We start from the raw sequence: 25,113 nt of genomic DNA, 5'->3' as shown, positions 1-25,113 counted from the left end.
TCTTTCGATTCAATTGGGCTCCATGATATAAATATGCCCTATGGTGATGGACCTGCTGAAGAAGAAATAACGAAGGTGAAATAATGCAGCGTCAGGATAACGTATGCCTTCATTTTGTCATTTGGGAACACTGATAAACCCACGAATAAAGAAGATTGGATTTACCCTTTAATTTCATTCGGTTGGGCTCCATGATAGAAATTTCAAAATTTGTTTTGGTCCATCTCAAGAAGAAAACACTGGCATAATGTTGATCAAATAATTCAGGATCAAAACAAGAATATACCATTGTGGTCCATTGTTCTAATAGAAAATTAGTCCCCTTGAAGAAGATGGTGAGTGATGCACAGCAATACCCCACGGTCCCACAAGAATTCAATGTGAAAAAAACTGTGCTCGTGCATGGAAAATTGATAGATTAGCTTTTCTTCTCAACAAGTTCAAATTGTTGGAGTTGTTGTTATGATGAAGAAGCCAATCTTAATTACCAAGCCTCCATGTGTCTTTGATTCTTTGACCTACCTTAATGGGTTTATGTGGATGTAATGTGCTACTCAAAACTTGTTCAGATAAGTGTTATAGTGTCAGACGCATTTTTAGTGAAGGATATTCTGAAGTAGTTTATGAGAAAAGTTATAAGTAAATGCAAGAATGCAAAGTTGATAATGATAAATGATAAATGCAAGAACAAGGAGGGGAAAAAGAAAAGATAACAGTGAAAAGTGTAAATTGAGAAACTTGTATCCAATATTGTCCAGATTGACAAAGACAAGCGATCTCTCATATATCTGGTTCAGTATTCCCATCATTCACAGCCACTTGTTGTGATATTACTACTTGTTATTTTAATCTATCAGCAAGTTACGGAATTCAAGTTCAAGAGAGACAGTTACAGCCAAATATCTTTTACACCACTGATTTTCAATTGAACATGACATTTACAAAATGATTGGAATCAAAATATGCTCCGGAGTGCCGATAACGGCATGGTTGACATAAGCAAGACAATAGGGAACACTGGCCAACATCAAAGGGCAATGCTTGGAAATTTAAGAAGACATGTCCGTGTCATTCACTCACTATGATTTTTGTTAACTCCTAGTGCTAAGTGGAAGACAGGGCATATATGAGGTTGAGAAAGACATTTTTTTTTATCAGCTATGTTTGCTTATGCTGTGTCTGTGAGTTAAAAATGATGTTGGTGTTGCCTCAATCCTGTCTGCATTTTGCAACTGCAGCATGTTGAATCTGTTCACTGCACATATCAAAACTACAATTTTTCTGTTTTCTTGACCTGCCACTCTTCTGTGAAAATTCTAGACATGCTACCATTTTCAAACCCACTTTCTCACCAACAACAAGGATAAATAAACATAGTATCTAGAAAAGGTTATCATATACTAGTCAAACCCAAAAGGCATGCTAAGAGTTTAGTCGTATTCAACTTTGACAGATGTTAACATTGCTCTTTGTAACACTTTCTATGCTAAAATTGGTCATTAATAAAAAAACTTGTGAATCTCACTCTTATTCCCCTTATCTTTAGATGTTTACCAGTAATACACACGGATTAAGAAATACTCAATGGTGCAAATTTAGACACAAAGCCTTATTTACCATTGTAGTAATGAATTATATTACAATTACCTACCTATTTCAACTATAGTAGCTATCAAGTAACTATCAACTATAGAAGAAACACTAAAACGTATAAAGATGGGAGTTTTCAATAAATTTGAACTTATAATAAAAGTACGTTGCAAGCACTGTTTAAGATTTTGATGATGTATCCAATGTTTATCTGGTTCTTGATTTGCAAGGTTTGTCCAAGTGGAAGTCAAAATCAGCAATGGGAAACCATAGAATAAATGCTGCATTGGCTAAGTAATTCTCACCTCAATTTCATTGTGAAATATCTAAATTGGAATTTTGGACCCAGATGTTATCCTTTTGAATAGGCTGTTTCAACTCACTGCTTACCTTTTGTGGCCGTACTTGGACCTTTTCTGATTCAAAAAGTCACAAAGTATCCCAAAGAAATTAATGGTCTGATGCTCCATAAATATATATATATATATATATATATATATATATATATATATATATATATATATATATATATATATATATATACATAACGTATATGCACAGAAAAGTAAATGAGTAGTTGAGATTTTCTCATCTCATCTATTGCTTTAAACCCATTCTAAATATTTCTCAATCACATATTTAGTGATTGCGAGGGTTCTGTCAGTTACTTTCTTTTTGTGCATATCTTACATAAATTATCTACAGCTGAAAATAAACTTTACACCCAATCTAAAGATGGGAATTTTAAAAACACTCAAACTGAAAACTTATCATAGATAGTTTTTCATACACCCAATCTAACAAAAATATTTAATACAATCACGCACGGAAAAAATAACTCTATACATGTGAAAAGAGTTTCCTCTCCAATCTGATAACTCTTTATTCCTTAAGGGCGATATGTAACTAGCAAAACCAAGGTTGTACAGTCTGTAATGACCTTCCTATTGTATGGTTACAGTGTTGAACTTCTGCTCAGTGGTGCTTGTTGTAGCCTGCATCATTTACAAACACCAGAGTCAATAATTTTGTTATATATATATATATATATATATATATATATATATATATATATATATATATATATATATATATATATATATATATATATATATATATATATATATATATATATATATATATATATATATATATATATATAAAGTACTTCTCAAATGGGAGAAATTCTCCCTAGTTTCATTCCTTCTATTTGTTAAGTATACAAAACAAAACAAAAACTTGATATGATTTGCAACCAATGAAAAGTAAAAGTCTATCTCTGCTCTGCCAAAATGAATAGAGGGAAAGGTATTTGTTCTACTGATACAGAAACACACAAGTTGCAGGGATCGTTCTCAAAAAGATTTAGACTAAAGAAAGTTAAAAGAAAATCTAGTTAGGCAGGGACAAGAGATTACACTGGCCCCAACTGATGTTACAAAATTGCAAACTGCACATTTCACGGATCTTGCTCCATATTGGTACATGAGTAGCATCCTGCAGTTCCCACAGTTGACATGTGCCACCTGATTTGCTGATTCAATACACACTTGATGCTTACCCTCAAAATAGAGACTTAAACCACAATGATTTAGCTCACAAGACAAACATGTCCTAAATTCTGTCCATCATGCATACACAATTCTTTAAACATCAGAGAGACCATTGATAGTAAAATACCTTCCAACGCTAGATTGACCGTGTGACAACAAGAACATTGCACATTTGTCGCTCCTCGGATGTACATGAGTAGAGTATGGCAACCTCCGCAAACTAACTGGGCCATTTCTGTGCCTGTCACACATTAGTGTTTCTGATTTAGCTACCTCATCATCAGTTCATTGAAATCACACAACTTTCAAATAACATAAACACCACTGGAATTACATCAAGAGTAATAGACTTAGTGAGGGGAAACTGCATCATACCAGGAGGTGGCACTGCTGTGACTGCATTGCAAACAGCACAGCACACCGAGGTGGCTCCAACTGGATACATGAGAAGGTTTCTACATCCAGAACAGACTAGTTGACTCTGTGCACCTGACAGCAGTCAAGAAAACTTTTCATATGTAAATAACTCCAAGTATCAAACAAATAGCCACAACATTCTAAATGCTCTAGCATTCTCTCTCTCTCAAAGAGAGGTTCAATCTACAAATTACAAGCCACACCAGATGAGAAATTGGACTATTTCAGAAAACCAAAATTAAAAAAGAAAAGCATATCATGAGCCATCTCAAATCCACACATTCCACCCAAATCAGAGTCTCAGAAGAATCTCACTTAAAAATATTCATATCTAATCCATCACTTCTCCTCTTAGCCAATGGAAAAGAGGAATTATTGTTTCTTTTCAGTTATGCTACTTTCACATTCAATTTTAGAATATAGTCCAAATGATGGAAAAGAAGTAAGAATTCAAATCTGCAATCATTCCATCACAAAAAGCAATGAGATGATGGGAAGATTTCTTGTTAAGCAGTTGAGAAAAGGGAAAGGCAGATAAGATACCATTAGCTGGTGGTGTATAAGGAGCTGGTGGTGCAGGGTAGGGAGCAAGTGGAACTGGCATTATAAAGGACTAAAAAATGTTATCTTTCTCTGGCGAACTCTACTCAGAGAACAAAGAACTTTCTCCCATTTTTTTCAGCTCCTGGAAAATAAGCAAATATAGTAAAGATTCAATCTGGGGAGGGAAAGAAAGAAAAAAAAAAGTTTGATGCACATGATGAGATGGAACAGAAAGGCATGATGTAGAGTGAGAAGGAAACCCGTGAAGCAGAAGATGCCAGCAAATCAAATGGTAAAGCAGATGATAAAGTAAGAGTCAAATGAAGAGGTTCTCCCTATGCATGAAACTGTAGGGAAAGAGTTCAGAAGGAATAATAGAAGACTATAAGTGTTAAGCTAAGGCCTTTCACTGAAAGTGGTATTTATGTAAGAGCAAAATACATTCATTATACATGTCCTGCTCCAACTTGCTAGTTGCTACTGACCAACTAGAAAGAGAAATAAAAGGAAAGGAAAAGGATATAAATGGACACTAGAAAGAACTGAGATTTACAAAAGATTTTAAGATAATAGCATTCTCAAACACTGTCTTAAATTACTTTGTCATTTTGTCTTCAAATTTGTACTTTATTCAACTCACTGGATAAATATTGCTACAATTTGATTTTTTTTTTCTAAAAATAATATTTTAAACATACCCTTTTTTTTCTTACGTGATTTATGACATCATGCTACATTGGGTACTTTTCCATATATGAAAACTATTTGTTTTTTATTTAAATTGAAGAATTGAACTAATTCATTCATTCTGAAGAGCTTTTTTTTTATTATTTTATTTAAATTGAAAGGTTGTCTGGGCTTAATCCATTTGTTAGAACGTTCCTCAGAATTTAGTTATAAGCGTGAGTCAATAAAATGATAAAGGATCTTCATTATATATATTACCAAGAAAATTTACTTTAAACTGAGGTTGCACCAAGGCTTTGGAATTGGTTACTACGAACTAACTTTGAAAGTTTATTTTTGACTAAAAAGTATTATGTGTATTTTCCTTCTTCCCTCTTCTTTTATCCTTCGAAATTAAAATCTAAAATCTTTTATCAACCATGATACTTTAACTAAAATTGTGATATTGATTGATTATGATCAGTCAACAAGTTTTTTATGGTCCAATTGAGTGCTTTTTTCTTCTTTTGAAATAAATGTCTTTATGAAAGATAAGTGAGATTCAATTTCATTACTATTATTGAATATGTGATTCAAAAACTTTCTCACAACCCATAGTGAAGCCTTCCTTGTAAGTCTTCCCACGCAATGATATTTTAGAAAGCCTATATCTTCTAATGTTAGGAAGTAGTCAACTCAACACTCAAGAGGGTATATGCTACTATATCTTTCAACACTGAATATTCCAAGTCAGTTTGAATTCTTCCAACATTCTTTTCAAGATGTTCATCAATTGCTTAATTTGATAAATCACCGTAAAGAAACTTTGTCACATAACCCAATTGCTCTTACCTTGTGAACATTTAAATTAGGAAAAATTAGGAATATACATCCCTAATTTGATAGGATAATCGAAACATTAAGTTTTAATTCATCTAGTATAGTATAATTAACAACCTTGCTATATATGACATTATAGCATTGAAGAAGAAGTACATTGTTACAATATTTCCTATTTTTTCTTTTGGTCGAAGAGACACAAATGTTAATGTCAACTGAATCCAACCATGTAAAGGATTGACATCACTCTCTATCCAGAACTTTAAGACAAATGAGTTAACAGGTCTTTCACCTTTATATACTGCTTTACTTTCTCATTTCTATTGTGAGACTTACTCTCATACTTGAATTTCCAATAAATATGTCATTTGTAAGTTTACATTAAATATATGAGTAAATAGATGAGTGAAGTAATTAATATGTATCCAGAAATATCCACAAATTTTTTATTTTAAAATTTTAAATTATAAGTAAACTTAAATTTTGTATACATAAAATAATTTATAACTTAAGATTTATTTAGTCATCAACTCCCATCCAACTTAGTAGTACCTTTATTATTATCGTAAATGATTATAAAATAATTTATAACTTAAGATTTATGTAGTCATCAACTCCCATCCAACTTAGTAGTACCTCTATTATTATCGTAAATGATTATGTCCATTCACGACTCATTAAAATTGTCACACTTTCTTTTTTAATTATTTTGTTTAAAAGAAAAAGATAATGAACATTACATAAACATTAAACATTATTGTTTTCTCTCTATTAGAGTTTACATTTTCTATTTCTTTTAATCTTCACTGTTCAACCATGATAATTAAAGACATTTTATATATCCTATACCTATCAATTTTGTTTCTCTTTAATTTCATAATTAAATATAAAAGACTTCAAAATAAGGAGATACAAACTCTAAACGAAGGTAAACATTGATTATAACACTGATTATTTTTCATTAAAAAATGATTTTGAAAAATACTTGTATTACTTTTACTCCAACATTGAGTTATCACTTATCAGATAATTTATCACTTGAAAGATGTCAATAAGACAAAAAAAATTAAAATTTTGACCAAAAGCCAGATATAAAAATTTATCTAAAACAAAAAATAACAAAAATAAGAGTCAATTTTACTTAGTCACCGACATATTACTTGACGAAGAACTCATGTTTTAACGTGTGGAAATAAATGATAGAGACAAAAATCAAAATATAAAATAATAATAATAAGGAAGAGGACCAAAGCTATATATATATATATATATATATATATATATATATATATATATATATATATATATATATATATATATATATATATATATATATATATATATATATATATATATATTAAAATTATATGCAAATATTATAAATTTATATGACAATAGAATGTTAGTGATGTCAAAATGGGTTGTAACCCGTGAGTTAACCTGGTCCATCACGAGTTTAAGTCGAGTTGAGTTTGAAAAAAATATATTTAATGAAGATTAGTTTTCAACCCGACTCACCAACCCACCTAATTTAATTTAATTATTTATTATTTTGTGTTTAAATATTATTAGTTAGTATTTTTTTTATTATATTGTAGATGGAATAAAAAAATATGTTTCAAGAGAGAAAAATATTATAGATTTATCTATTCAAGACTCTAATGTTATAGATGAACAAGTGATACACAAGTTATCAATATTAAAAACTTATCTATTCGCCTTTTGTGTTTGATTTTGGATTACGCTTGTATTGTATGATATTTTTTTTTTTTTGAACTGTCTTTGGAGTTTAAGATCATTTTAGAGTGAAATTTATTTAGGTTTGAATTAAAAAAAATTATAATTTTTTATTTTAAAAAACTTATAATTAAGTGAGTTAGTGAGCCATTGAGTCAACCTATTTAATCCACCAATCCGTGCTGGGTCGGGTCGGGTTCGAATTTTTCCAACTCGCTAATAAATGAGTCGAATTGGGTTGGCTCACTAAGTGACTAACCCGTGGTGAACCGGGCCGAGTCTAGTTAGGTTACCCGTTTTGACAACTTTACATAAATTTATTAAATAATTTTTTATAGGAAAATAAGGTAAATGCATTATACAATTCATATAATGCATATTGATTTAACATATTACAACAAAAATTACAGAAATAATTCAACCAATGTCAGAACCCATTTAAAACCCACTAAAAACCCCATTTGAGTGGAAGACAAATGTCAAGGAAGAGAGTTGGAAATCAGAGAGTGGAAAACAGGTGGCAGTAGGAGGTTGGCCGTTCGCTAATGACGGTAGGAGTAAAATTTTGGGTTTTCAAAAGTTCACGCCACTTCTGCATGCACCCTTCTTCCCCAAAGCTCTGAACTTTCATTTTCTCCTCCTTCTCTCTAAGATTTCTTCATCCTCCCTCTATAAAATCTTACTTTTTTCTTCCTCCGATCATCAAACAAACCACACCTGAGTACTCCCAGCGTCGAGGGCGTTCGTTTGAACCAATCAGTTTTTGATTCCGAGTTGGTAAGTTCATATCTCCCTCAGTCGTGTGTTTTCTGTCGCATGCAAACCCAGATTTTTGGTTGCATGAGTTGATCCTCTCATTCTGAGTATTTTTGGTCTTGTGTTTGATTTAGTTTCTTAAAGCGTGACTGTAGAACGTTAAGACCTCTGGTAGAGGAGAACCCTATTCTGTATCTGTGAGCGTTCGACTACGTTAGAGGTAAGGGAAGCTTATATAATTTAATTTAGATTCTTGCTTTGTATGGATGCATGTTCGTTGATTGTTGAATGAATATGAAATATGATTGTTACTGCATTGTTGGCTGTATGAGTATATGAATATAAGAGATGAGAAATTGGAATGATATTGTGTTGATGATTTGGTTGATGATGAAATATTGTATGTTGTTTAAAAGTATTTATGATTAATGAAAGCCATGAAATAGGTAGGGATGTTGTCGAGAGTCAGTATTGATCATTCAGTTATACTTGAGTATTCGGTCTTGGACCAAGCGTTTGTTTCAGTAGCGTTTGTTTCAGTAGCGTTCGTTCTTCATAAGTGTTTGGTATTAGACCAACGCTCGTTCGATATAGTGTTCGGTTTTCTTGTGGACTCGGTTGGAACTGTATTCTTTCATTTGGAGAGAATTCTAGTTGAAGACGAGCGTTTTCGTTTTGTAATATTCGTACATGAGCATTCGGCCAAGGGTAGTCGTTCCTTGGTATTTGGTTATAAACTTCAGTATATCTATATGTATTTGTATATTTCGTTCGATCTTGAACACTAGTTAAATGATATCTTATATGTATTAAACCTTTATTCTATAAGTTTAGTAGTGCTCGGTCTTACACCAAGCGCTCGTACTAAGTAGTGTTCGGTCTTACACCAAGCGCTCGTACTAAGTAGTGCTCGGTATTACACCAAGTACTCGTACTAAGTGGTGCTCGGTCTTAAACCAAGCGCTCGACCTTGATTCAGTAATATGATTTTAAAAATAAGAGCATTCGGCCAAACTCAACAGCGTTCGGTCTCTACAGTGCTTGGTCTTCGACTAACACTCGTTCTCCTTGATGTTAAACTCATTAATAAAGCTAAGTATTTATATCGTTCGGTTTCTTCATATAATTACGTCCGCTATTATTATTTGATGTCCTACAATATCAATTTCTAATGGTGTTCGGCCTAGAGTCTTAGTACTCGGCCTAGGCTTTACGATGTTCGGTTTGAACTCTCAAGAGTCAGTTTGGCTCACTTGGTAAATAACGTTCGATTCTATTAGCCTCTGAGAACTATTATTGTATTCGGTCCCTTTCACAATAAGTGAGTAACTCTTTCGATTTGATCTGTTTTGAGTTGGAGACATCTCGGTCTCACTTCAAGTGTTCAGTCTTGTTCTGGATTAAAAACTAACGTTCGGTATTTGGTATCCTACGGGATCTTTATTTAAATTGGTTCAGTTGAGGTTTTAATAATGAAAGATGATGGAATATGATATGGATGAAATGACTTTGGTTATGAAAGAGTGTTCCGGGGAGGAATATCTCATGATTTGATATTGGAATGGTAAAGTATGAATGTGATCAGACTAAGTTGTCGTTCATCCTGACATTCTAATGGTCACCGAGTCTCAAGTAGAGAATGGTGGCGTATGTGGTGAGAATAACAGAGGCCTGGTTGCGTATAGCTTGGGGTTCCAACTATCGGACTAAACTCATGTGTAGACTTGGGTTTCCAGCTATAGTGAGGGATGAAGGGCTAATCTCGTGTGGCGGCTTGGGTTTCCAGCTATGGTAATTCTAATGGTTTTCCAGATTACCTTTCCACGAGTGCACGAACGTCGTAGCTACAGAGAATTCATACAGTCCGGACAGTCAGAGTAAAAAAAAAAAGAACAGTCTTTGCATGCATTGTTATATGATTATGGTTGGGAAAAGTATGATTTTTGTACATGATGGTTTTTATTAGACTTGTGTGAAATATATGTTGATACTTGAATTAAATTACATAAGTTTACCCTATTTCTTGTCTTGTCATGTATTCTCGTTCGTTGGTCCTTGTCATTGCGATGATCACCCTGTGGGTGGGAGCAGAAGGAGAAGAGATTGCTGGAAGAAATATTGGAAGAGATGGACGTGAAGGTCGAAACTTAGGACACTCGGTCAGTTATTGGCCTACTCTTTTGTAGGAGCATTCAATCATTCGTTTACTTTATCTTTTGATTTGACTGTTCAGCATAAGAAGGGTTATAAGTCGTTCGTTCTATATTTGTAGTCATTTGTACATTTTTAACTCTCTGCTATTTTTGTAAGGCCGTTCGGCCATAACCGTACGTCCTATCTTTTGTAAGAACTGAGCTGTAATATTATTATATGTGATCATTCTATTATATGGTTTTACACTGTATTTTTGGGATGTTACAACCAATATTTAAAATAATACTATGTGTTTTTTAGATAAATATGACATATTAAAAAATAATTTATTTATCCTTTAAATGAAAATATTTTTAGCTATCAAAAAATTAATGTCTAAATTAGTCTCTAATTTAAAATTAGAAAATAATTTAGAATCAATAAGAATAAGTAACTAAAATTTTGGTAAATGATATTAATGATTAATTAAATTTTTATCCACAAACTAATTATAATTTTTTATTCATATTTTTTATCAGCCAAGAATATATATTAATATAAAGTATAACAATTGGGGGTATTATAACCATTTTACAAAATATTTACAAACAATAATTTTCACAACTTTACTTTCGAACAAATTTAAAGAGATCACTTTCTTTTTTGTCAACCAACACTCTTACCAGAGCACACTTACAATACTCTTACAAGATAAAGAAACACGGCATGCTTTTCTTTGCTATTACAGTTAATGCAGTCTATAAACTATCCTAAGACACAAAATATCCAATAATCTTCTAGCATCATAATTAAGTCATCGACATTTAGTCCAATTGTGCTTGCAATATTTTCCTATTGTTGTTTGAATAGTACAAGTAGTTAAGCCCTTGTATTTATTTATCTCCTCCATACTTTGAAAATTAGATTCACAGGATAATTAATAGTTAAATTGATTATACGAATCAAATTAAAATATCATATAATTTAATACGTATTTAATTATTAAATTTATATTCAATTGATTTCTAATTTAATTTCTAAAATGAAAAATACGATTTACAAATACAAACAATAAATTTAAGATTAAAGAAGAGAAGAACAAACTCGACACAATCAAGATTGATACAAAGTTTAATTTGATTTGTTTTATATTGGTTTTGTGAATAGACCTTAAATATAACTTCTCCATTGATGAAGTATAAAAAATGTAATAGAGAACAGAAGATTAAAGATCAAGTTCCAAAACTCTTGAAAATTTAAAAAATGATTTTTGTGTCTTTGTTTTAAACGCAATTAAGCTTTATGTAGGTTCTAACATTAGCAACCAGAACTTTAATTATTTATTATTCTTGATTCTAAATTAATCTCTAATTTTAAATTAAAGATTAGTTTAGACACTAATTCCTTAATAATTAATATTAGAGACTAACTAGACCCTAATTCACAAAATAATTATAATTTTATATTTATAATAAAATGATGTTAGATATAAAATAGTATTTAAATGAATGAATATAATAATGAATTATTTGTTTGTCTTATTTAATAATTGTATTGTGATGCATATGAAAGTACTGTTAAACGAGATATAGATGGTAATATAAAAAGTATATAGAAGTTTCTTTTTGATAAAATAATGAAGACATGATATAAATGTAGAAGGACAGTTGCCATTGGATGCATGAGTTGAAAGAAAGTGGAGGAAGCAGTACACGTGTATCCCAAAAAGACCGTCGTGGCCTTGTAACTTGTAAGCATGACGCAACTCTCACAACTTCAAATCATGCATTCATATCTCAAACCCTTTACTTTTCAATTATTCATATGAAAAAGAGAATACTTTTTTAATAAAAAATTCTTATGTTTGTTTGTCCCAAAATCTTCTGAAATAAAAATATTATGTTGAACATATTAAGCAGAATAATAAATATATTAGTTATGGAAAGTAAAAATGTATTATTATGAAAAATGATATTGTATGAGTTGTGAGTGGGATAGTCTAAAAGGAGGTAGAGTTTGGTAATATTCGAAAAAGAAAAAGATGACAGGAACAAGATACAGAAAAGTTTGATTCTCTACTTTTCCACCATACTATTAGTTGTAGGTGGCATATCAAGATCAAACTGACAACTGAGTCCAATGAGGGTCCTACACCTCATTCACCGTCTTTCTTTCTTTAAGTTACCATTGGTGTAATGCAAATGCAATGCCATCTACAGTAACACACGTCAGAGATGCAAACTTGGCACACTCGTTTGGATGGTGCATGATGTGCCACGTTCACGTTGCCAAAACTAATCACTCTCTGCATGTTGAGTACACAACCATGCATCGCACGGCTCACCTTAACCTCTTTCTCGTTTAATTTTGTGGTCCTCTCTCTGTCTCTAGTAACTTCTTTTTTTTCAACTTTCAAGCCTCCTGTTTCCCACCACACTTTTACTCTGTTAGTTCACTAAAAACATTATTTTCTGATAACCAAATTCTCAATTAGCGCACTAAAAGTTTGGTATGTTGATAAAGTGAACCAGCAATATGCCGTTTTTGTAAAAAGAAAGTGAACATGTGTGGTATGTGTGTGTGAAAAATTCTGGTGTTTCATCTAATTAGGAAAAAACGGTATCATAAGTGATATCAGTGCTTTAGCAGAAGCATTATTGTTACTTTCATGATCATTAGCTATTGTAGGTCAATCAAAACCATGTTAGAGTTCTTTCTGGTGGCCCAATTTCTTCAGCTTTCCCATCCTTTTACCCATGTGCCCATGTACCTGAGGACAACCCAGTGCAATTAATAGACAAGATTCTGGACCAGCCACTTTCTCACCTTCCTTCCATCTCACTCTTTAATAATTTTAAGGCATAAAGCTCTCGACTTTCACTTAATTAAACGTGCCAGCAGCGTTAATTGGATTTCTTAACAACCAAGTTCAACACTCACACACTACCTCCCTTTTAAAGACAAAAAATAGAATCCTCGTCAGTGTTCTTTCTGTTTTTGTTTTCCAAGACATTTTTAAACACTCTGTAACTATGCAGACATCTCTGTTTTAGTTATGACAGATGAAAAATTAATCTTTTTTAAGCTAATTTATAAGCAGGTGTTGGTTGAAGTGGATAGAAGAAGATTAGTCTGAAAGATACGGTATGGGGAAAAGAGGAAAGTGGGTTTATTATAAGAATTGAGAAGAAAGGAAGAGAGAATGAAAAATTGGGTGGAGTAAGCAACATTAGAAAGAAGCAAAAACAAGAAGCAGAGATAAGCATTAGAGAGGCATAAGGGACCACAAAGGTGTAGTTTTGTTGGATTTTCTCCGCGTTCTAACTCTCATCCTAACTGGATATTCCTACCATTATTGTTCTACATCTGTCGCTCAATTATTCACCTCTGCATTTTTTTCATTCAACCTTTCTTAAATACATCTTCATCTTTCATATCTTTCAACCTATTCTTTATTTTTTTTTATAAGCATGTCCCATGGAAAACTCACCTACTCATACCACATTCTTCTCAGTCATTCAATAGGATCAAATCAAATACAACACAATTTTGTTTTTTTTAATGCTTTTGTCCCACTTTAACAAAATTGGTTCTGGTAGAACATACTTGTTGGCTCCATAAAAAAAATTAAGTATATTTAGATGAGGTGAGCATTGAAAGAATCGGTTAACTTCTGGCAGATGGTTGCAAATTTGTGCTTAATTTAAACTTCTGTGTTACTAGCATTCTCAATTACTCGTTAAATGCACTTAGCAAAGTAATTAAGGATAAATCATCAATTTAATGCACATGTGATATAACAAAGAAGTTCAAAGATTAAATCATTGAAAACTATCTCTTGCTGCCACGTTTAGCTAATATTAAAAGAGTTTCAAAATAATAATTGCTTTAATAAGTGGAAAACTTCTAATGTTAGGGATACTCTTGGCATGAAGATGGAAAAAAAAATTAAGACAATGGATCAAAATTAAATTTTTATTAAAATATATTTTTTAAATTACCTTTTTTAGACGTTTTTATCTCAAATTTTTTGATCGTGTATACCTAGTAATGGATAACAAAAAATCATAAATTAAAATATTTTTATTTTGTGACTAATGCATCTATGTGTCAAGGTTTGCTTACTTTAAATCCCTCTTTTAAATCAGAGATTATATCCTTAACAAAATAAATATGTTTTTAGTCCCTAAACTATAAAACGAATTTGTTTTTAGTCTCTCTTAAGTAAGGTACATTTTAATCATTCTATTTAAAAAAAATGTTAATTTTTTACGGGAGGACCAAAAATTAAAGTTTTTTTTAAAGAGGAGGACTAAAAGTAAGAGGGACTAAAAACAAATTCGCTTTATAATTTAAGACTAAAAACATATTTAATCTTAAAATTAATACAATAACCACTTATTTTATACCAATCATTTTAATTCTTTAATGTTCACTCTCATCATTGTCATCTTTAACAATGGACCTAGGAAAAAGGAAAAGAAGTGTTAGGTGGAAAAAGTTTATACACAAAAGACAAAGTTTAGATTATTTTCTTTATATCAATGTTACTATTATCATGATCAAAATTTTCGATCAAATAATAACATGTAAAGGCCTTCTTTTTATGTTCACTAAACACATCAAATATTGAAATTTTATTTTATTTTTTGAAAACCTTCGTTAAAGAACTTGATGATGACGAAAAAAAAAATTAATATGTAACCCCATCATTCATTACATTTTTAATTAGGTACTAAAATTGATTTTTTTTTTAAAATATATGTACTTTTAAAATTTATAATTGAATATTTCCAAAACTATGTACTTTTAAGATCAGTTGATGAATATTATTATCAGAATCATGTACGTTTTTATATTTTTTGTATATGCAATTTTTAATTTTAATAATGCAGTGTAAAAAAATATCAAATATTTTAAGTGGAGAAGTTGGACAGTTATAGTTGGAGAAAGTAATTGTGCATTAGTTACAAAAAATATATCCTTTTTTTATTTTAAAAAAATATATCAAATAAAAAATCACACTAAAAGTGATTAAAAATGTTATAGATTAAATTGTGTTTATTTTATACTCTATGAACCCATCTCATATACAATAAGTTTCTCTCACCAATTCATTTTCTTTCTTCTCCGTCATTCTTTCTTTTCCGTCATTATGTTGCTACTTCAAAATATTGGTAATACTTAACAGAAGTTTAACGGTATTGACTTGGGATAAAGTTACAAAAATTCATAATTATTAAATTTTATTAAAAAAGTAAAACTATAACAACTTAATCGAAAATCCAATAAAGTTAAGTACTTACAGATTAATTTACCATCATAAAAATATTAGTAATATTTAACGGAACTTTAACAATACTAACTTTAAAAGACACAGTTATAAACTTTTAACATTATAAAGATTTAATTAAAATTATATAAAATTACATGTTGTAATAGATATTAATTTAACCAGGAAGAAAATAGAGAACGGTGTCGAAGTTATGTTATGATACAAACTCTAAACAAGGGAACAAAAAACCCACAAAAATTAAAGATTCGTGGTTTAAGATTAGAAGTGCTCAACAAATTCTTTTATTGGGTCTTTATAAATTATGTTGAAGCATTGAAGGTTTTAGATTTTATCATGAAAAATTCAGATACTTTCCAAATCCAATGATATGAGAGAAGAGACTACTTTGGTGGGTACCAATGAAGAGTTAGTACATAATAGGCAATGAAGAAGAAGATAAAATTGCTAACTTATTAAATTGAGTACGATGATTTTACTATTGAAAACCTCACGGGCCATGCCTTTTAACGTGAAAAAATGCAGCAATGGACCCCTATAAAGATATCTTGTTTTGCTAACAAAATCCACTGCCATTGATCATATATCACGTGCTCTATATCTACCCTACACTAATGATAAGTCTAAAATCTTAATTTGTCTTCAAAGATAAGAAATATCAAGTATTGCAATTTGAGAATTAACAATATTGGCATTCCTGTCAAATATTTTCTAAGAGAAACATTGAGAGCAGCTCCACATTTAACAGGGCAGTGATTAAATTTTTCACTTATTTAATGATAAATTAATGACTGACTAACAAAAGGAAATAAAAAATACAAATCCTTACATATTATTGAGGGTAAATATTTAAAAGGCTTATTTTGTAGTAAAATGTGGTTTGCAGAAGGAAAAAAAAAACTGTAGTATAAAGTTATGAAAGAAAGTTGTCTGTGTCACCGGACCAAGCCAAAATTGATAATGAAAGTGTTTCCGTCCTCCAATCGAGCAGGGCCAAATAAATCTGTGGTTAATTTGTCTTCCATTAGTAGATGATTAAGTGGATAAAGTGTTCATTTGGACGCATAGCCTGAACCTGATCTACATAGATTATCGAATGATCTTATCCTTAATTTGAACCAATTCATAGTCTCAAACAAAGTAAAGGAGAACAAAGGATAGATTTTGTGTATATCCCAAATGTCAGAACAATATACAGTGCATGTCAAATCCCAAGGTATACCATACCAATATCATTTTAGGACTTATCTTTTGGCAAGAAGACAAGTTGTTTAATTGATATGATAACAGGCGTGCTGGAAGGAAAAGTGGACTTAACACCAGCCATGCAGCTTCAGATTAATTTGGCAAACTTAATCAAATGAGGACCTACCTTTTCAGATGAATGTTAGGTCTGGCAATTTAAAAATTGACGAAGACATTAAAAAATCTTTATAATCTTTTGGTCAATTCTCAGAATCACATCAGGATTTTTATCCTATAGTTATAGTTGACGACCATTCCACATCAGATACTGCTGTGAATGTGAGGCCAAACTCCATTATCTAAACTTGCAAATGAAGATGAAGCTAACACTTTGCGAAGCACCAGCCATAATAAGCATATAAATATTGATGTCAGCAATTCATCCGCAATGCATCATGAAACAAAACTTAGAAGTGGCTTCTTGTCCCCTAAAAAAGTCCAACATTTTTCATTTCAGAGAGTTAAAGAGGGTGTATGATGAATTTCTAGGATACTCGAAAAAATACCCCCCCTTTTAACTAAAAATTATGAGATTTATATGGATTTGCTATGAATGTACATTATGCAGCAAAATTCCGAATTCACATAGGCCCAGAATCCATTGAACTTTGGGCCTTTTAAAGGACTTGTTTGTGCAGCAAAAGCCATGCATGTATGGTGCTGGTGGTTAGTAATGCACTTTCAAATTTGCCTTCCTCTACCGCGAAATAAGCGTAAAAACGACGTATAATGGGTGGAGGACCCTACAGAAAGTGCACATGGATGAATTTTAAACATCTTATGTACATTAGAAGCGGTGACTGGTGAATGATCTACATTCATTTCTACATCGTGAAGTTATCATCACGAATGCCAGAAAAATAGCTGTCTAATTTCTTCAAAAGCAATTGGCACCTGAGATTGATAGCCATCTCACGGAAGCAATGCATACACTTGGCAACACAATTGCTGGTTATGCTGCTGCATTCATTATATATTATTGGTACAGACATGAATACCAGAAAAGTGTAGATGAGATGAAGATCTTGGGTCAACCATCTTCATTCTCATTGTTTGGCCTTCCATACACCACAGAAAAGTAGTGGCTAACTGTTGTCAAAGTAAGACCAGGGAACCTGTGAAGTTTTCCTGGCCGTGGATCAATCTTAACAAATGGCCATCTCATGATTTCTGCAGCTTCACACTCTTCCCATCCATCTCCAAATACACAAAAGCGAACATTAGGATGGTTGAAACGCTCATTGATCCATCGGAAACATTGAATTTTTCCCACTTCCCATGAACTATAAACTGAAATGCACCACACATAATTAAACATGGATCAGGATTAAACTCTGGTCACAGAAATGAATAGTAGTTTTAGGCTTTCAAAAAGGTTCATTAATAACATGATCGCGAGCTGAGCTTTCAGAAATATGGCATAAAAAAGTCAATTATGCGAGTTCACAGTAGCCAGAAGAGATAAAATTACTCACCATTTCCATGGCTTATCAAGCTGTCCAGACGAAAGAGCAGGCATTTCACAAGTGAGGGAATTAACGATCCAGAGGTCACTAAAACATTAACATGCTTTACATTAGTTGAGTTATAGCTGGTATCAGAAGAAGTAATTGAAGAAACTGCATCTTCATCTTCACCCAAACACTCCTTCAAAAAGGTTCGTGCTACAATATATTAAACATGAAAGATATAAGTAATACAGGTCGTGAACAAAAGATAAAATCAATTAAGCATCAAAACATACCTGATGAAAGCCACCTGTCAGTGTATTCATCAGTTTTATCATACAATTCATCCCAGTGTTTTATTGTCTCTTGATCTAAAATATTCTGTAAACCCTGAAACCAAACAAGAAAAGATTTATCTTATGTTAAGCTACCAATAGAAAAGCTATCAAATAAAAGTAAACAACAACTTGTTTGGTAAATCTCCAACTCCAAGTCTCTAACTTAGATTCTCACTTCATGATATCTACAGAGCTTCAGTCATTAGAAAAAAAAAACAGCATATCTCACCAATAAACTAAAAACTCATGAAGTTTTTTCTAAACAATAATCCAGTTTCACATTATGAACATTGAATTGTTGAAACTTCAAAGCTTGTTTCAGTTACATTTTACAACTATTGATCTGTTAGCATAGGAAATAAAATATAAATTAACAAAAAAAGTTGCAGTAGTCAGGTGTCTATAGTCGCGTAGCCTTTTTTGCCTTCAACATTAACCCACAAACAATTCTCTAAAGATGAAGCACTCAGCTTGCTAGGTCTTAGCATTTGACATTTTACTGTTTTTAATAAAAGATAAAAGGGTGTTGGAAGTCCCACATCGACTTGAGATAAGACCAATTTATAATATATATATATATATATATATATATATATATATATATATATATATATATATATATATATATATATATATATATATATATATATAAGTGGGTGCAAACCTCACCTTACAAGCTGGTTTTGTGGAGTTGAGTTAGGCTTAAAATCCACTTCTTAATATGAGGAGAGTCATGTTTAGAGCCTATCCTAGCAAAATCTATGTGGGCATTCTGTTCCACCCGCTATCGGGCCGTTATCTAATGTTTACTCTCACGCTCGAGATGTCTATACCTCGGCGTGAAGGGGGTGTGTTGGAAGTTCCACAGCTACTTGAGATAAGGTCAATTTATAATATATATATATATATATATATATATATATATATATATATATATATATATATATATATATAAGTGGGTGCATACCTCACCTTACAAACCGGTTTTGTAGGGTTGAATTAGGTTTAAAACCCACTTCTTAATAAAGGGGTACTGTTAAAGCTCAATAAGCTGTTGTTTACTTTACAAATCGTTTAAGAGATGTTGTTTATCATGTTGTACCCGTCTTAGGATGGTACACTTTTTATCTAGCAAACCTGTGATCATTTAAATCACACCCTTTGTGTAAAGAAAGTGGTTAGCCAAGAGGACCTAGGCTTAAAGAATACTCAGTGTTCTGTCAAAAGTGGTTGTGTGCCTAAAGAATACTTAGTTGTTTAGCCAAGAGTGATTTATGTTACAAAGAATACTTGGTCTTAACTAGGAGTGGTTGTGTTTCAAAGATTACTCAATCTTAGCCAGATGTGGTGGTGTTCCAAAGAATACTCGATACTAGCCAAGAGTGGTTGTGTTCCATAGAATACACTATCTTAGTCATGAGTGGTTGTATTCCAAATTATACTCAGTTCTAACTAAGAGTGGCTGCGGTTTAACTAATAGTTTGTGTTTAGCCAAAACTAGCTGGGGTCCAGGGAATACATGCCTTTATCTTGTAGCATTAGCATGCTAGTGGAACTTCATTGTGTTGATCAAGAACTATATGTAGTTTGGATTTTTAAATGAATCAGTATAAAAATACCATGTGTAAATCTCTTTCAACTCTTATTTGTTTAAATTGCATGTTATTTATCTAAAACTAATCAAAGAAGAAGAGTTTTACTCAAATGAATTTTAGAAAGAGACTTCTATAGTACGATTGTCAACTTAAAGTTTCATCAGACTATTTTCCTTAGATGCTACTATTCCGAAAATTGCCAGATAGTATGTCCGTCAAGTTTAAACTTTGTCTGATTGTTGTTATCAAATGTTGATTTGCAAAAGCTTGAGCTTTAAATCCAAAATTCAATCCTTCCTTCTCGTGTATTTTTTTGTTTCAGAAGTAGTGATACATGGACACCCAAAATCACTCTACAATTGTAATATTTTAATTGAAAAAAATTATGGTATTTTCTTTCCACGACCCATTGTCATGCATTTTTAACAAAAAAAACTGGTCTATCATTGGTTGTCAAGTGGTGTCCCATTGTCAAGATATAACTTTCTAGATAAAATGTGAGATTGAGATTACAACAATACAAAAATAGATCACCGTAGACACAAATTTAAGGAAACGTGGTTAATTATCAATGGCCAAACTATTCTATATCTAAAACACAAACTATGAAAGTAATAGATATACATTCAATCCAAAATCCAGTAATAAATAAGTAAAGACAAAAAAGCAAATGAGATGCAAGTTTTACAACTGACTTTCAGAATAAGCATCACAAAAATCAGAAAATATCTAACTCAAAAACTGATAGAAACAACATATACTGAATAATACTAACTCAGAACTTCAAAGCTCTTTACAGCTGAGTAAAAACCTTCTGATAAACAGAATACTCAACAAAAAGAAAGGAGACGTCATTGTCACTATCACTTTGTTTGAATAAATTTTTCGATATGTACTTAGAAGAAAATATGAAAGTGAAATGAATTACGTTTCTTCTATAAACTAAAATTAGCTTATCATTTAAACTTTTAGAGAAATTGGAGAGAGGTCTAGTAAAAGAGTTAAATTCTATAAGTTGATTTAACTTACAAGAAAAACTCAATTTATTTTACCTTCTTATTTTATTCTCTTATATATGTCCATAGAAAAGTTCATCCAAACAGAACCTAAATAGCATAACTAACTCACCACCCACCAAACATACACTCAAGACCTTAAACTATCTTCTATACAACCCTTCTCTCTCTCGCTCCATTCCTCCAACTAATCCTGATTCCGGAATCTCCTCCTTTCCCCACAACAAGCAACCCATCACAATTCAGTAATGAACCTTTTTCCTATCTGCTAACTGAATTTTCCCTTTCTTTCCCCTTACTTTAACTTTTCTTTTTCCTCTCATAAACATCAGGCTCGTGCTACCATTGGGCCCCTCCCTTTTACCCTCCACCTAGTCAGATGCCAAAGGCCTATCAAAACCTTTTATGTTAAATGTAAGACTACCAAAATTGCTCCACAAAATGTTCTATAACGTATTTTAACACATGCACTTTGAGACAAGTTTCATAAGGTTCAAAAACTTGTTACAAAGATGCATTTATAGACAACAGCAAACTATAACATGCAGGCATAAAAAGTGAACTCAATCAATCTCTCTTTAAGCTTATAAGTAATTGATAATGTGTTGTGGAAACTATTATTTATAGGCATGGTCCATAAAATCAAAACAATGCTATGGCTTCATAACTGAACCATTTCATCATGATAAAAAAGAAAATTGAAAATACAAAGGAAAGTACTTTCATAGATACATACATCAATTATATACACCAATTTCAATAATCGCCAACAAATCTGCAACATTATTATAACACATAACACAACACAAAATTCCATATCATAGTACTTAGTTTCAAAAGTTGAATACAGAATTAATAATGCTCCAGAAGTTTAACCTGTATGTACTTTTGGGCAATGACTCGGTGCCTATATGCAAGTTTTCTTTTGTTGGCATCATCTTGAGGGGCACCTAATTCATCTTTGTTGAAGTCATAATCAGATAAGTCGCTCCCATCGTCATATTGGGCCAGAGCATCAAGAAATGGTTTATTGTAATTTTCAATCTGCAGCATAGAAACCCCAAATCAATCAATAACACTCCACAAGCAAAAAGATCCCTGGAAATTTCAACATATAACCCAAATTTTACTTGTTCATAGAAGAAATAATCATCACATGTTTGTAGAATGAGATTTTCCCACATCCTCCCGATTTCAACTCCCTTTTGCACATCCTTCAGACCGTTAAAAGCCTCTGCGTATGATGATTTCAGCAAGGAGTTGAGTAGTACAAGCGTCTCATCCATGTCCCAAACATAGACATCCAACCTTGGACGGACATTGTTGCCGGAAAAAATCGGTGTCTCCTGCTCAGGCATGCCAACTGCTCCAGCCATTGTTACGTGTGTTCAATGAACTCACCCCACAGTCACAGTCGCAGTGCACTGCAGCAAAAGTTCATGTTTAAGTATTCATTGCAGCAAGTTACTTAACACTTTTATCACCGCATGCCGAGATCATCTTCAACACGGAAGAATGAAATGTGTCAGTGATTAAGTGAATTAACACTCAGAATATCATGATTTAGAACAAATAAAAATATATTCAACCTTGCTCACACTCGTTCAGTTGTTGAACAAACTTGAGCAACCACAATTGAAATTAATTGAATAGGTTTACGAAAGTTTAAAAAATAAGAAAATAGAGAGAGAATGCGAATTTGTGGTGAATTCAGAAACCAAAATTACTAGGATAAACATACTATATTACTAATTTCAATAACCAAATTTGGTAAGATTCCAATCAGCGAGTAAATTTGATAAACAAACAACAAAAAGAGGTATAAAAAATAAATAAATGTAGAGAAATAGGTGGCTACAAAGGAGGTTGCTTACTTTAGGTTAAAGTTGCAGAGGACATGAGTACGAGGAGGACATGAAGTTGTGACATTAAACTGAGTGAAACCATCAAGTTGAAGAATCTAGCGGAACTACAAATTTTTTCGTTTACTTTTATTTCGCTTTCACATAGGCCCAAATGATCAGCCCACATTTCGGGCCCAGTATAGTAAACTAAAATTACATATTTTAAAAATTTTGGGAACTAAAGTCGCAAAAACAAAAGGACCAAAATAACCGAACAAACGCTAAATATTAAATATTTCACTAAATAAAATTTTCATAAGTTGGTTCCTTGTTAGTAACAATAAAATAACGATATAAATGATCATCTAATTGAAACTCAACAGCTGAAGTTATGTTTTTAACAAAGCTCTTCCTTTATTTTATTTTTTAAAAAAGACAACTATGTTTTATTACACTAAAAAAAATGACTTTTCTCATTATCTCACACTTAATATTTTTGTAAGAGTGAAAATCACAATGGTAAAATTTTGTAAAGTTTTACTATATTAACCTATGTCCCATCTTTCGTGGTAAATTTGGGATATTTATTATGACAGGATATCAAAATTATAATTTAGTTTTTCGTTTGTGTTTTTTCCGAATACAATCCTATTTGGATACATTTTACTGAATGTAAAGTTCCTTCTCCTAGTAAACGTACATCTCAACCTTAATTTCACCACGTTGTAAAAGATTAACATTTTCTATTAGACTTTATTTCAATGTTTTCTTTTTTAATTTCAACAAACTTGCCCATAAAAAATTAAACTTTTCCTTTTTAAAAAAGTGAAACTTAATGTAATTCACAGAGTATTAGTTGATTTATAAATATTTTATGGTACTATTAGTTATTTACTGAAGAAATTTTTTACTTAATTTAATAGATAAACTCATGAAACACCTGTTAAAAGACGAAAAAGATACTGTATATAGCTACGTAATTTCAAAAGTAAACATCGAATTATTAATAATTAATGTAAGACACTAAAAGTTGTCCATAGAAACATAAGCCAACAGACAAGATGCTTAAAAAGGAATAACTTCATCCGTGTATAGTTTTCAGTGAAATTAACTCTTCTAGACTATGTTAACTTATAAAATTTAAGGCATATCTAATACAAGGTCGTAATCATAGTCATCAATTTAAGATTAAACATTTCATAGAAGTATTCAAATATACCGTGAAATTTAAGATTTTAAATTTCAAACAAGTAACGAATGAGAAGAATAAAAAAAATTACTTTTGAAAAATTAAAATGTGAATAAAAAGTTATTAAATTGTAAATTTCATAAAATTATTTTATTAGAAAAGAACATATAAAAAAAATTTCAAAATAATATGGCACAATAAGATTTACATGAAACTAAATATTACCTCAATATAATTCTTAAAGTGGAGATAGCTTAATTAGATTATTTGTTTAGTATCAAGAATATTTTTAAGCAGCCCAAAGTGAAGACTTTTCTTAAAAACTTTGCGGTTGAAGAAATGAATGTCAGCATAATACTAATACCAGAGTTTAAGCCCATGGTATTAACATTAAACATTTCTTCATGTATTCCAACAGCAGATACATATTTAACAAAGTCAACCGTTCTTGAAGCTAGCAATAGATTATTATATTACGTCTATTAATAATAATGAGTTATTTTAAGTCTATTCAAAATTGGAAAAATAAAAATAGTCGTATATGCAGACCAAAGATGCTCATGTCTAGTATGCACAACCATATGAGACTGAATTAAGGATTATGATTTATGACTGGTTTCTGATTTGACACATTTTTTTTAATTTTAGAGAAAGAAAAAGGTTTACGCTATTAATTCTTATCTATTTTTTCCATGAAATTCAAAGCGTTGAAAATAAGACATGCTTACAGCAGTTTCCAATAAGTGGATTTTATTTGCAGATGCAGACAGACATGAATCTACCCTCTGAGCAAGAAATGTAACTGACCACACACAACAAACAGGTTAAAAACCCAGGAATTGCCATATCTTTTATTTCAGTTACAAAAGTACTCACTGTATACACAATATTTGCAGAAAATCAAAGTTAT

At 31.5% G+C, this 25,113-nt stretch overlaps 2 protein-coding genes across 5 annotated transcripts; both read right to left on the bottom strand.

Annotated features, from left to right (window-relative positions):
* Nucleotides 1-2,173: 2,173 nt before the first annotated feature.
* LOC108334406 (protein LOL1) lies at nucleotides 2,174-4,591 on the bottom strand. 2 transcript variants are annotated; one of them, XM_017570258.2, is made up of 6 exons: nucleotides 4,364-4,591; nucleotides 4,104-4,245; nucleotides 3,519-3,632; nucleotides 3,271-3,384; nucleotides 3,009-3,165; nucleotides 2,174-2,585 (listed from the first exon to the last, which is right to left on the bottom strand). In XM_017570258.2, exons 2-5 carry the CDS (start codon nucleotides 4,162-4,164, stop codon nucleotides 3,050-3,052), a joined length of 405 nt encoding a protein of 134 aa, XP_017425747.1. In that variant the 5' UTR covers nucleotides 4,165-4,245; nucleotides 4,364-4,591; the 3' UTR covers nucleotides 2,174-2,585; nucleotides 3,009-3,049. The 2 variants fall into 2 exon arrangements, with proteins under 2 accessions (XP_017425747.1, XP_017425733.1); XM_017570244.2 differs by having other exon boundaries at nucleotides 3,009-3,124; nucleotides 4,364-4,585.
* A 12,694-nt stretch (nucleotides 4,592-17,285) lies between these two features.
* On the bottom strand, nucleotides 17,286-23,188 carry LOC108331482 (eyes absent homolog). 3 transcript variants are annotated; one of them, XM_052872087.1, is made up of 6 exons: nucleotides 23,045-23,188; nucleotides 22,301-22,670; nucleotides 22,047-22,214; nucleotides 18,518-18,611; nucleotides 18,249-18,326; nucleotides 17,286-18,063 (listed from the first exon to the last, which is right to left on the bottom strand). In XM_052872087.1, the coding sequence occupies exons 2-6, from the start codon at nucleotides 22,544-22,546 to the stop codon at nucleotides 17,804-17,806; spliced, it is 846 nt and encodes a 281-aa protein (XP_052728047.1). In that variant the 5' UTR covers nucleotides 22,547-22,670; nucleotides 23,045-23,188; the 3' UTR covers nucleotides 17,286-17,803. The 3 variants fall into 3 exon arrangements, with proteins under 3 accessions (XP_052728047.1, XP_017421680.1, XP_017421688.1); XM_017566191.2 differs by having other exon boundaries at nucleotides 18,249-18,437; nucleotides 23,045-23,187; XM_017566199.2 differs by having other exon boundaries at nucleotides 18,249-18,437; nucleotides 22,301-22,594; nucleotides 23,045-23,153.
* Between the last annotated feature and the right edge of the window lie 1,925 nt (nucleotides 23,189-25,113).

The sequence above is a fragment of the Vigna angularis genome, chromosome 1, assembly GCF_016808095.1.
Source record: "Vigna angularis cultivar LongXiaoDou No.4 chromosome 1, ASM1680809v1, whole genome shotgun sequence".
In the NCBI taxonomy this organism is placed as follows: Eukaryota; Viridiplantae; Streptophyta; class Magnoliopsida; order Fabales; family Fabaceae; genus Vigna; species Vigna angularis.
Note: the sequence above shows the minus strand (reverse complement) of the source record. Positions and strands in the feature narration are given on the sequence as shown.